Source organism: Ahaetulla prasina, chromosome 14 (assembly GCF_028640845.1).
Source record: "Ahaetulla prasina isolate Xishuangbanna chromosome 14, ASM2864084v1, whole genome shotgun sequence".
Taxonomy (NCBI): Eukaryota; Metazoa; Chordata; class Lepidosauria; order Squamata; family Colubridae; genus Ahaetulla; species Ahaetulla prasina.
In genome coordinates, this window is record NC_080552.1 from 16,662,996 (window position 1) to 16,676,521 (window position 13,526).

A 13,526-nucleotide genomic window follows, 5' to 3' on the forward strand; every position below is an offset into this window, starting at 1 on the left:
TCCCGCCAGAGGCGGCGAAGGTTGAAGGGGGCGGGGGCTAGAGCGGCGCTTCCCGGCTCGACCCGGAAGTGAAAATGCGGCGGAAGCGCCGTCGCCTAGAGACGGCGGCTCGCCGTCGCCTAGCAACGGCTTCCTCTCTCGCTCGCTCGCTGGCTCGCTCGCGCGCCCTTCCATGGCTGGCGCCGCTGAGGAGGCTCCGCTGCGGAGCCTCTGGGAGGAAATTTGCGCAGGTGGGGAGGGGGAGCGGAGAGGGAAGTCGCTAGCCCGGGGTGGGGGGGAGGGCTTTGTGGGGAAGGGTATGCCGGGGTGAGGGGTTGGTGGTCCCCGGGGCGTGGGGGGGCGTTGTGGAGAAACTATCCCCAAATCCTGAATGGGGGAGTCTTGGATGCTAGTTGCAGGATGGTGGGTGGCCAGCAGGTGGCGGCAGAGAGACCCGGGAAAAGTTTGCAGGACTTTTTGGCTGAGCGTGCAAAACCTGTTTGAAGAGCCCCCAGCTTGCACCTCCAAAGGGCGTGCAATGCATGCGTGTGTCAAGGGGCGTGTTCCTGCTTAGGGAGAAAAAAAAAAGGCTGACTTGGGAAGCAAAAATAAGAGGTCCATGCACAAGCAAGTTTTTATTGGAAAGATCCCCCCCCGCCCCACGAAGGGAATGGGACAGCTTTGGTTACTATCAGCTTTGATCAGTGCAGTGTTTCTCAAACTTGGCCACTGGAACGGGGGTCTCCAACCTTGGTCCCATTAAGACTTGTGGACTTCAACTCCCAGAGTTCCTCAGCCAGCTGTGCTGGCTGAGGGACTCTGGGAGTTGAAGTCCACAAGTCTTAATGGGACCAAGGTTGGAGACCCTTGCACTGGAAGACATGTGGGATTTCAACTCGGGAATTCTGGGAGCTGAAGTCCCACATGCCTTCCAGTTAGCCTTCCAGTTAGCCAAGTTTGAAAAATACTGCATTAAGTGTGTCTGCACGCCGGTGCTGAGAATATACACCAGACCAGATTAGATTTGATTGGTGCCTTGGAGTCAAGTCTTGAGTTACCAGAAATAGAATAGAATAGAATAGAATTTTATTGGCCAAGTGTGATTGGACACACAAGGAATTTGTCTTGGTGTATATGCTCTCAGTGTACATAAAAGAAAAGATACGTTCATCAAGGTACAACATTTACAACACAATTGATGATCAATATATCAATATAAATCATAAGGATTGCCAGCAACAAGTTATAGTCATACAGTCATAAGTGGAAAGAGATTGGTGATGGGAACTATGAGAAGATTAATAGTAGTGCATAACATGTATTTTAGCCTTGTTTGAATAAATCACTTTTGTATTCTTTTCCTTTTAACATAATAACATTGTTTCCTTTAAAAGGGCAACAAGGAAAAAAAATATTTTCCCTATTTTATCTCTAATCTATAATCTTCAAAGCCTGGGCATTCTAATTTAGCCAGAAAAAAATCCCCTAAGAGCTTCCAGAAACGGCAACAAATTAAAAAAAAACTTGATCTGTAATCCTCCAAATAGGGTCCCACGAGTTTATTTCTTATCTTTTTCTCTTTGTCCTTTTCATTTTCTCTTTCTTGAAAACAAACAAACAAACAAAAGAATTTGAAGCCCAACAGCCTGTTCATCCTGATCATTTGGAAAAGAAAGAGATACCGATACCTCCACCTCCACCTCCACCTTCACAGGTAAAAAGAAAAATCCAGCTGGTGATTCTCTTCAGTGCCTTAAAAAAATTCTGGAACTCTTTTATGCTCTTTTTAAAAAACGAGAAGCTAAGTATTCCATACAATATTGCCAAAAGATTAGAACCATGCCAGTGATGGGTTTCATTTTTTTTCAATTTTTCAATTTTTTTTACTACCTGTTCTGTGGGTGTGGCTTGGTGGGCGTGGCAGGGGAAGGTTACTGCAAAATTCCCATTTCCTCCCCATCAGCTGGGACTTGGGAGGCAGAGAATAGATGGGGGTGGGGCCAGTCAGAATTTTTGCTACCTGTTCTCCAGAACTGATCAGAACCTGCTGAAACCCACCTCTGAACCATATATATATATAACACACACACACACTCACACACACACAGCTGACTAGGTGGTTCAGTGGCTAAGACTGAGCTTGTCAATCAGAAAGGTCGGCAGTGCGGCGGTTCGAATCCCTAGTACTGGTATCCCGTGTGAGCAGGGGGGTTGGACTAGATGACCTCCAAGGTCCCTTCCAACTCTGTTACTGTTACATTTAACCACTGAAAGATTACAGCCTTTGAGGTATTTTAATTTCAAGGTGTGTGTGTGTGTGGAAAAGAGGCTGTATTAGCAAGCAAGATGGTGATAATGGCTGGGGAATTCTGGGAGTTGAAGTCCACAAGTCTGAAAATAGGCAAGAATGGACACCCTCTGCCTTGACATGTCTGGTAAAGAGGTCAGGCGCATGGTAGCGTGTAATCCAAATTGGGAATCCTGGCTTGTGGTGTTTTTCGAAACCCAAATCGGCTGCCGGGGGTTTGTCCTGAGCCTTCTGAGCTACTCAGCTCAGTCTTGTCAAACCTCTCCCCGTCATTTTTCTCCAGCTTTTTCTGGGGATGCCAGAAGCTGGATTTAGATATTTCTGCATGCGTGTCTGCCGCGAAGGGCCAGCCCTTCCCTATGTAGCAGATCTCATTTTGCAGCTTGCACGGTCTATGTCTTAATATGAACTGACAGGCTCAGTTCACCGCAGCCAGATTCGTCCTTACCGATCAGCCCTCTTGAGCTACACTCGGCTCTGGTTTTCTATGCGTCCTTACAGATTTCAGATTCTGGTCTTAATCAGAAGAACTACGAGTCCCCCTAAATTCTGTAATCCCCCTCCCCCCCTCCCCATTATCTAAAAATTAAAAAAAAAAACACCAATCCTTATTATTAAGAACTCCCTAATGATCATTTAATGATTGCTTTCCCCCCCACAATGAAGCTTCTATGTGACTTTTTAAACATGTGCTCTATAAATTGCTGACTTTGGAAGTTTGGCTAATGCCTGGATCGAACCGAGAAACCTAAGCACTCAATCCAGGGGGGTAAATTTCTAACCTTTTAGATCAGGGGTCTCCAACCTTGGCTACTTTAAGACTTGTGGACTTCAACTCCCAGAATTCCTCAGCCAGCAAAGCTCCCAGAGGAATTCTGGGAGTTGAAGTCAACTCCCAGAGGAATTCTGGGACTTGAAGTCCACAAGTCTTAAAGTGGCCAAGGTTGGAGACCCCTGTTTTAGATCAATTTCCCCAAGGCACACTCCAGATGTCCAGTTTCATCCCCCCCCCCACTCCCCAAATTTCCCAAGGTGGCTGGAGATTCCTGGGAGTTAAAACACACCATACATTTTGCGGACTGAGAAATCATCATTTAAAGAATTACTGTCAAGTCCTTGCTGCTCTCTGAGCTTGGTGGTTTTCTTGCAGACGTTTCATGACCCAACTAGGTAACATCATCAGTGCTAGAAGGAAATGGGGTTTGGTTTCTGTTCATATACAAGTGGCTTACTCCGTCAGTGTTGGTGGGAGTTTTCTTGGTGGTTCCTTGATTGGGGTGTTGTTTACTGCCACATTGTTGGTCTAGTGTTAATCTTGGTATTAATAATCTCTGCTTGTTGGGGTGTTGATTGCTGGTGAGGAGGCGCTTTGCTAAAGTAAGTAAACTAATCAAGGTTAACAAAGTAATAAGCAACAACCTAATCAAGGAACTAATAAGTAGAAAACAACACTCCCACCAATGCTGATAGGGAAGCCACTGTATATAAATAAAGAGCAAATCCCACTATACTCACTAGCACTGATGTTGTTGCCTAGTTGGGTCAAGAAACATCTGCAAGAAAACCACAAAGCTCAGAGAGCACCAAGGACTCCATAATTGTTGTTTCTTCTCCTTCTCCTCCTCCTCCTCCTCCCTTCATCCTTCTTGTTCCCTTTCTCCTCTTCTTCTCCTTCTCCTCCCACTCCTCCTCTTTATTCTCCTTGTCCTCCTCCTATGACCTAGATGTCTGAGAAGCTCCATAGACAAAAAGCTGGCTTGTGAATGTCTTTCCACTCCACTCAACATTTATGGTTTAATCTGTTGTTTCTTCTCCTTCTCTTTCTCTTTCTCCTTCTCCTTCTCCTTCTCCTCCTTCTTCTTCCTCCTCCTCCTCCTCCTCTTCTTCTTCTTCCTGTTCTTCTCCTCCTTCCTCTTCCTCCTCCTCCCTAGCCCTGAGGTTGACTTGAGTCACAAAATGTCTGCAAGAAAACCACCAAGCTCAGAGAGCACTGCCACAGGTCAGCCCTGAGCTGCAGCTACTCTATGAAAGAATTACACACACACACCCCAGTTGCACAGAGATTAGGTTCCGAATTTCCTCCCTTTTGTTCTTCATTTGCTTATTTACAGTGTTTATTTACTGTACTTGAAGCAGGGCATTTATCTCCTGGTTTTTGCTACTCAGCAGGTTCCCCCAGAGGCTGAGCCGCTGCCAGAGCTGAGTGGGGGTGAGAGCAAGCCTGTGATTGCTGAGGAAGAGCTCCCTCAGAAGACCTTGTCTCTTCTTTCTGCACTCGTAGCTCCTGAGCTCCCCGATCTAAAAACATGTAAGACCTCGTGCAAACTTATCTTCCTTTATCAGGGACCCTTTCTGAAAAGGAAGGGAGAGAAATGAAGGGATCCCAGGTCTTAACCACGATTTCTGCCCGTTTCATAGTTGCAGTCTGTGGAACTGGAGTTTGCCCAGTTTCAGCAATTTTTACTACAAGTTTTAAAACAGAGAGAGACAGGAAGAAAAATGGACAAAAAGCACATTTACGTGTAGTCCTTGACTTGCAGTGGTTTGTTTAGTGACGGTTTGAAGTTACAACGGCCTTTTAAAAGTGACTTATGATCACTTTTCACACCAATGACTGTTGCAGCATTTGGTCAAGTGATCAAAATTCAGGCCATTTGGCAGCTGGCTCATATTTATGACGGTCACAATGTCCCAGGGTCACATGATATTCCTACTCTAATCTACTCTAGTCTAGTCTAGAGACTAGACTAGACTAGAGACTATGCACAGTCACTCACGCCCTCGTGACGTCTCGTCTGGACTACTGCAATGCTCTCTACATGGGGCTCCCCTTGAGGAGCACCCGGAGGCTCCAGTTAGTTCAGAATGCGGCTGCGCGGGTGATAGAGGGAGCCCCTCGTGGCTCCCATGTGACACCTCTCCTGCGCAGACTGCACTGGCTACCTGTGGCCTTCCGGGTGCGCTTCAAGGTTTTGGTGACTATCTTCAAAGCGCTCCATGGCATAGGGCCGGGATATTTACGGGACCGCCTGCTACTACCGGATACCTCTCACCGACCCGTGCGCTCTCACAGAGAGGGACTCCTCAGGGTGCCGTCGGCCAAACAGTGCCGGCTGGCGACACCCAAGGGAAGGGCCTTTTCTGTGGGGGCCCCCACACTCTGGAACGAGCTTCCCCCAGGACTTCGCCAACTTCCTGACCTTCGAACCTTTCGCCGCGAGCTTAAAACATATCTATTTATTTGCACAGGACTGGACTAGATTTTTTAAATTCGAATTGGTTTTAATGAGGATTTTATTATTTTATTATCATCATTTTAATTATTCGGCCAATTATAATAAGTTCTTTAATGGATGTTTTTATTTGTATTTATATGTATATTTTTATCTGGTTGTTAACCGCCCTGAGTCCCTAGGGAGATAGGGCGGTATAAAAATACGAAAAATAAAATAAATAAATAAATAGTCTAAAGACTGTAATTAAAAGATCCCTTTTGTAACTTGACAAGCAAAGTCAATGGGGATTGCAGTGATTCATTTAACAACTGTGGCAAGAAAGGGCCGTAAAATGGGGCAAAACTCACTTAACAACTGCCTCGCTTAGCAACAGAAATTTTGGGCTCAGTTGTGGTTGTATGTCGAGGGCTACCTGTATTTATTTATTTATTAGATTTTAATCCCACCTTTATTAGTTTTATAAATAACTCAAGGCAACGAAGGTACATAATACTCTTTCCTTCTCCTATTTTCCCCACAACAACAATCCTGTGAGGTGGGTGGTTGTCAAAAGCCGTAGCTGGGTGGAAGATGGAAGGAGGGAATAGAAGACATTGCAATTATTTGTGCACTTATTTAACAAATCTATAAAGGTAAAGGTTTCCCTCGCACATACATGCTAGTCGATCCTGACTCTAGGGGGCTGTGCTCATCTCTGTTTCAAAGCCAAAGAGCCAGCGCTGTCCGAAGACGTCTCCGTGGTCATGTGGCTGGCATGACTCAACGCCAAAGGCGCATGGAACGCTGTTCCCTTCCCACCAAAGGCGGTCCCTATTTTTTCTACTTGCATTTTTTATGTGCTTTCGAACTGCTAGGTTGGCAGAAGTTGGGACAAGTAACGGGAGCTCACCCCGTTATTTATTTTTATTTTATTATTTATTTATTTTTCAGATTTATATACCGTCCTATCTCCCTAGGGACTCAGGGCGGTTCACAGGCAATTAAAAACAAACATATAAATACAATTTAAAATCAGACATAAAAAACTTATTCAATAGCCAGATTGATAAAAAACAATATAAATACTAAGAACCCCATTAAAACCAATAAATTTAAAAACTAACCCAGCCCCGCGCAAATAAATAGGTGTGTTTTGAGCTCGCGACGAAAGGTTCGGAGGTCCGGAAGTTGACGAAGTCCTGGAGGGAGTTCGTTCCAGAGGGTGGGAGCCCCCACAGAGAAGGCCCTTCCCCTGGGTGTTGCCAGACGGCACTGCCTAGCCGACGGCACCCTGAGGAGTCCCTCTCTGTGAGAGCGGACGGGTCGGTGAGAGGTACTCGGTAGCAGCAGGCGGTCCCGTAAGTAACCCGGCCCTATGCCATGGAGCGCTTTAAAGATTGTCACCAAAACCTTGAAGCGCACCCGGAAGGCCACAGGTAGCCAGTGCAGTCTGCGCAGGATAGGTTATGCGGCGCTAGGGATTCAAACCGCTGAACTGCCGACCTTTCTGATTGACAAGCTCAGCGCCTTTAGCCACTGAGCCACCGCATCCCTTTAACAAATCTATAGAGCCCCCCAACTCATATCTAGGTGACTCTGGATGGCTTACAACAGTCAAGAGGAGAAAGTTTAAAAAGATCAAGTACCAACCGAGTGACCAGGGAGGGAGGAAATGGGACTGTGAACCACAGTGCTGATTATTTACATGATATGTAAATGGAACAGGCTTAATATTTACACAATTGTAAAAACAAAACATTGATCTGTCCAGGTACTCCCAGGGAATTCTTGGAATGCTACATTTTCCCAGTGCTTCTTCCCGGCATGGTAGAACTCTTGCACGAAGCCAAGAAACAAAGATGTTTTGAGGTGAGTCCAAAATCGTTCTCAGAAGGATGCGTGACGTTCCAGAATGCCGGATCAGCTTCGCGAAACCACCTTGATGATGTTTTTGTAGGAGATTAACCAAAAACTGTCTACCATTGACCTCACCCCTTTCCTAAGAGGACTATAAGGGGCATGCGTAAGAGCACAAAAGTGCCTACCGTTCCTGTCCTATTGTTCCCTTTCATTATATATACGCTTATATGTTGTGTGGTTGTTTCACGCTTATGCTTGTATATACTGAGATGGACTACAAGACCTCCAAGGTCCCTTTTGCAGAATTCTGACCTTTCTGCAAAAGCGACTCGTTGGTTCGCTTTTAACAACTGCGGCATTCGCTTAATGGCCGCTACAGAAAAAAACCCCATAATTTTTTTTGTTGTTGTTTACATTTATATCCCGCCCTTCTCCGAAGACTCAGGGCGGCTTACAGTGTGTAAGGCAATAGTCTCATTCTATTCGTATATTTACAAAGTCAACTTATTGCCCCCCCCCCCCAAACAATCTGGGTCCTCATTTTACCTACCTTATAAAGGATGGAAGGCTGAGTCAACCTTGGACCTGGTGGGACTAGAACCTGCAGTAATTGCAGGCAGCTGTGTTTTAATAACAGGCTTCTTACAGCCTGAGCCACACCGCGGCCCAGTTAGGTGACAGCTGTCATGACTTATGACGGCCCAGGTCTATTATGGTCATAAATCAAGACCTACCTCTACTTTGTTACGTGGAAACCTTTAGCCCTTCATTCTCTTGAAACTGACATGAACAGCTGTTCTTCCCAACATCCCATTATGCGGCTTCCCTGCAGGTTTAATGACGGCTTTTAGGGAAACTAACCTTATTAAGCTTTCATTTCCATTTTTTTTAAACTCCTTTGTTGTTTTTTTGGGACCGCCTTTTCATAGTTAAGATGCAGCAATTAACGGTAGTTTCATCTCCAAACCCCCTTTAAAAAAACAAAAAACGACAAGCCTTTTTTATTTTAAAACCAGTCTAAGCAGAAGGCTTGATTTGCACTTAGTCTTGTGAGCTGCATTTAAAAACAAAACAAGACTCTGCATGTTTAAGAAGGGCTGAGCCAACAGCACTGGGTATTCTTTACAAAATTAGATTTTTATGGGTAGTCCTCGACTTACAATAGTTTGTTTAGTGACCGAAGTTACAATGGCACCGAAAAAAGTGACTTGTGACCATTGTTCACACTTACGACCGTTGCAACGTCTCCATGGTCATTGAGATCAAAACTCAGACGCTTGGCAACTGACTCATAGTTATGACGGTTGCAGTGTCCCGGGGTCACATGATCCCCTTTTGTGACCTTTTCCGACAAGCAACGTCAACAGGGAAGCCAGATTCACTTAACAACCGTGTTACTCCCTTCACCGCTGCAGTGATTCACTTAACGACTTGTAAATCAGAAAGGGGGTTAAAATGGGGCAAAGCTCCACTTCGTCTTGCAGACGGCTGACTTGCCTAGTTCATTGGCCACATATAAAGATTCGTTTTGTATTGAATTCGATATATCTGTGGTCCTCGAGTCACGACCACAACAGCAGATTCCTGTGGCTGCAGATATATTGAATTCAACACAAAACGAATCTTTGTATGTGGCCAATGAACTAGGCAAGTCAGCATCCGCAAGATTAAGCGGGGATGGCGGGTGACAGTTTTCTCCATTCCCTGCTGAGGAGGGACTACTTAACGTGTAAACTCCCATCATCCTCAGCCGGCAGAAGTCCTACTCAGCCAGAAGGAAGGCAGCTCTCCGGGGTAAGAGAACAGCAAGCCTGCCCGTTTCAAAGACATCTCAGGGATGGGGGGGCTAAAAGTGCAGTTTGCCGAGTAACACAAGCAAATGAGCGTGGGTTGTGTTTTTGTGCGAGTGAGGTTACGTGTCTTATTAGGAGGTTCTGAACTGTGCAAAAGAGCATCTGTGGCCCGTGGGCGTCTCTATAAAATAAAGCAAACAGGGTGGAGGTGAAAATGATCACGATGGCTTGCATTGTGTTGCCGAGTGTAACACAAACACCCGACAAGAATGGGAGATTATTCTCCTTGCGGAAAAATAGCGTGCAGCCCATCTGCCGGTGAACAATGCACATTGTTATGGAGGTTTCCTGTGCGTATCCGGGTGGGCATAACCCAGCCCAGCTGTGCGAAGAACGGGCCTTCTTGCTTTCTTTACAGCCCAGCCGAGCCGAGCCTGAAAAATAGAAATACTCTTAAGGCTGTTCAGGGCTTTTGGTGGCTTTGCCCAGAGTTCCTCATTCCAGGAGAGCCATTCGGTTTGATCGAGTATTGAATTTATATTGGAAAAGTTCCTCTTCCTCTCTTCCTCTCTCTCTTCCTCTCTTTCTCCCTCCCTTCCTCCATCTCTTTCCCTCTTCTCTCTCCCTCTCCTTCTGTCTCTTTCTCCTCTCCCCCCCCTCTCCCTCCGTCTCTCTCCCTCTCCTTCTGTCTCTCTCTCTTCCTCCCTCCATCCCACTCTCCCCTCCCTGTCTCTCCTCTCTTCCTTCCCTCTTTCCCTCCTTCTTCCCTCTCCTTCTCTGCCCCTCTTCCTCTCTTCCCTCTCTCTCCCCTCCCTCATTCCCCCTCTCTTCCTCTCCTCTCACCCTCTCTCTCCTTCTCTTTCTCCTCTCTCTTTCCCTCTCCCTCCGTCTCTCTCCCTATCCTTTTGTTTCTGTCTCGCCTCTCTTCTCTCTCTCTTCCTTCCTCTCTCCCTCCTTCTTCCCTCTCCTTCTCTGCCCCTCTTCCTCTCTCTCTCTCTCTCTCTTTTACTGTCCCTCTCTCCCCTCCTTCTTCCCTCTCCTTCTCTGCCCCTCTTCCTCTCTCTCTCTCTCTTTTACTGTCCCTCTCTCCTCCTTCTTCCTTCTCTGCCCCTCTTCCTCTCTCTCTCTCTCTCTTTTACTGTCCCTCTCTCTCTCTCTCTCCCCCTCCCTCATTTCATATCTCTCTCTCCCTCTCCTCTCACCCTCTCCCTCCATTTCTCCCCCTTCCTCTGTCTCTCTCCCTATCCTGTCTCTCTCACTCTCCATCCCACTCTCTTCCTCCCTGTCCATCTCTGTCTCTTTCTCTCTCTCTCTTCTTTCCCTCTTTCCCCACCCTCCCTCTCCTTCTCTTGATCATTTGATGGTGGGGATTCCACGAAGATCATAAGTGTGATGACGAGTTATAAGTCACTCTTTTTCAGGGCCGTTGTAACGCCGAACGCTCAAATAGTTATAAGTCAGGGACTCTGTGTATTCATTCTCCGTGAGACGCAAGGACATAGCCGCACAGTTGCCATAATTATACACCTGCAGCGGATGCAATCACCACCCTTAAAATGCCATCGTTTGCGTGAATATTTATAGACCACCTTAATTATTATTTTTATAAACCACTCAAGTTGACAAAAACACACACACACAATACTCCCTCCCTGCTCCTCTTTTGTCCCACAGCAGCAACCCCGTGAGGTGGGGTGGGCCGAGAGAGGGGGGCTCTGGCGTGGTCGTACCCTCCCCTTGCCGCCCCCGTGGATTCCCACCACTCTTTAGTCGGCTGAACGTGGCCGTTTCAATGTCAACTTGCCCTTTGGAGAGAGAGAGAAAAAAAGTAGAATTAAAAATAAAACCTCCCTATCATTTCTCATCATTGTTCTCCTGAACTTGGTGTCTCTTCTGTTCTTTCAGAGGAAGCAAACGCGATTTATCGCCCTTGATTTCCTGACGGAGTGGTTATACAAGTAAGTTTCTTGCTCAGGGTGAAGTATTTGAAGACAATTCTCTTATTTTCTGCCCCCACCCACCCCTTCTAACAGAAACCAACATTGATTGTCCTCGACTATCAACAGCTTGTTTAGTGAGCATCTGAAGTTACAAAAACGGCACCGAAGAAATGACTTTATGACCATTTTTTCGCACTTACTATTGCAGCGTCCATCCCCGTTCCCCCCATGCGATCAAAATTCAGACATTTGGCTCGAATTTAGCAGAAATGGCAAAAATTTCTGCGTATTTGTAAGACTATTCACAAGAAAAATATGTATTGGAGTGGAGAAGTTGGATTGATTATATTCAAAACAAGTATTGGACTAAAAAAGTATCAAATAGTTTATGAATAATGTTAGGAATGGCATATTGGAATGGAGAATGGAGCTCCTACGCTTTGGAATGAACTTCCCCCTGGTTTACGTCAAGTGCCTGATCTTCGGACTTTTCGCCGTGAGCTGAAAACGCACCTATTTATTCAAGCGGGACTGGATTAAAATTTTATTGGGGTTATTTAAATTTTTAGATTTTAAATTGTTTTAAATTTTTCGGCCACATCATAATATGTTCCTTTTAAATTTCTTTTAATTTGTATACAGTGTATTTTTACTTGGCTGTACACCGCCCTGAGTCCTTCGGGAAAAGGGCGGTATAAAAATCGAAATAAATAAAATAAATATATTAATGTATATGTTTACATGGGAAAGGGGAGTTAAAGGGGTGTTGAAAGAAGGTGGATATGAGTTAAGATTTTTGTTGTATTTTAGCTTATGATTGTTAGATGTTCTACCCTGCATTTTGTTCTGGGAAGTCTCGGGGGGGGGTTGGGGGGGTTGGAGGGGAGTGGGAGGAGGGGGGGATCTGGGGGGGGAACAATTGTTTAAAAAAATTTTCTTTGTAAAACTTTTTCAATTAAAAAAAAAATTCAGACATTTGGCAACCAGTTCATATTTATGATGGTTGCCATGTCCCCGGGGTCACGTGATTTCTCCTTTTGCGACTTTCTGATGAGCCAAGCCAGTGGGGGAGCCCAGATTTGCTTAACAACCTCGTTACTAATGTAAGACCTGCAGTGATTCACTTAACAACTGTGTGGCAAAAGAGGTCGTCAAATGGGGGCAAAGCTCGCTTCAACGTCTCGCTTAGCAACAGAAATTTTGGGTTCCGTTGTGGTCGTAGTTCAAGGACTGCCCATATGCCTGGTTTTCATTCTCCGTTTTATATGTCTCTGCTTTTCCCTACGACGCTGATCCTTCCAGCCACAACGCGAAGAGACAAGGGGAAACGTTTGTGGAATTTTTCGAGATCCCGTTCGTGAAGGATTGGCTAAAGGATCAGTAAGTATTAAGTATTAGTCGTGGTTTACACACCATTTCCAGCCTTTCTGTGAAAAAATGAACGAAACAAAAGAATGAAATGCAACCAGAGGTGGGTTTCAGCAGGTTCTGACCAGTTCTGGAGAACCGGTAGCGGAAATTTTGAGTAGTTCGGAGAACGGGTAATAAAAATTCTGACTGGCCCCGCCCCCATCTATTCTCTGCCTCCCGAGTCCCAGCTGATCAGGAGGAAATGGGGATTTTGCAGTATCCTTCCCCTAGAGTGGGGTGGGAATGGAGATTTTACAGTATCCTTTCCTTGCCACGCCCACCAAGCCAAGCCACGCCCACCAAGCCACACCCACAGAAACGGTAGTAAAAATTCTGACTGGCCCTGCCCCCGTCTATTCTCTGCCTCCCGAGTCCCAGCTGATTGGAAGAAAAGGGGGATTTTACAGTAACCTTCCCCTGGATTGGGGAGGGAATGGAGATTTTACAGTATCCTTTCCTTGCCACGCCCACCAAGCCAAGCCACGCCCACCAAGCCACACCCACAGAAATGGTAGTAAAAATTCTGACTGGCCCTGCCCCCGTCTATTCTCTGCCTCCCGAGTCCCAGCTGATCGGAAGAAAAGGGGGATTTTACAGTATCCTTCCCCTGCCATGCCCACCAAGCCATGCCACGCCCACAAAACCACACCCACAGAACTGGTAGCAAAAAAAAATTGAAACCCACCACTGAATGCAATCCACATGTCACTTTTCAGTTTTTATTTCTTTCTTTCTTCAACACAATCGCAACCCTCCAACACTCAGGTTAATATGACTACTGATTCCTTGGAAAGATACCTATTTTCCTAGGTTTATTTACGCAGGGGAAGGAAGACTGCGAATAACTGAATTTTCACAAACATTTTTCAGAAGTGGTTTGCCATTGCCTCCTTCCTAGGGCTGAGCGAGAGGGACTGGCCTGGGGTTTTCACATCTTGGGTAAGGATACTGCTCACATACTGCTGTTTGTTGGTTTAATCAGTTTAAATTAATTCAATTAATGAATTTAACTCAATTAAGA

General features: G+C 45.8%; 1 protein-coding gene across 4 annotated transcripts in view; it reads left to right on the forward strand.

Annotated features, from left to right (window-relative positions):
• The window catches only part of IQCK (IQ motif containing K), a 64,906-nt gene that overhangs the window by 198 nt on the left and 51,182 nt on the right, over positions 1-13,526 (forward strand). For 3 of the 4 annotated variants that reach the window (XM_058157904.1, XM_058157901.1, XM_058157905.1), the window contains exons 2-7: positions 21-230; positions 1,608-1,693; positions 4,454-4,595; positions 7,274-7,371; positions 11,061-11,113; positions 12,398-12,475. In XM_058157904.1, the coding sequence (XP_058013887.1) occupies positions 173-230; positions 1,608-1,693; positions 4,454-4,595; positions 7,274-7,371; positions 11,061-11,113; positions 12,398-12,475 (515 nt within the window). In that variant the 5' untranslated portion in view covers positions 21-172. The remainder of the gene's footprint in view (positions 1-20; positions 231-1,607; positions 1,694-4,453; positions 4,596-7,273; positions 7,372-11,060; positions 11,114-12,397; positions 12,476-13,526) is intronic. The other variant, XM_058157902.1, reaches the window with a different exon arrangement.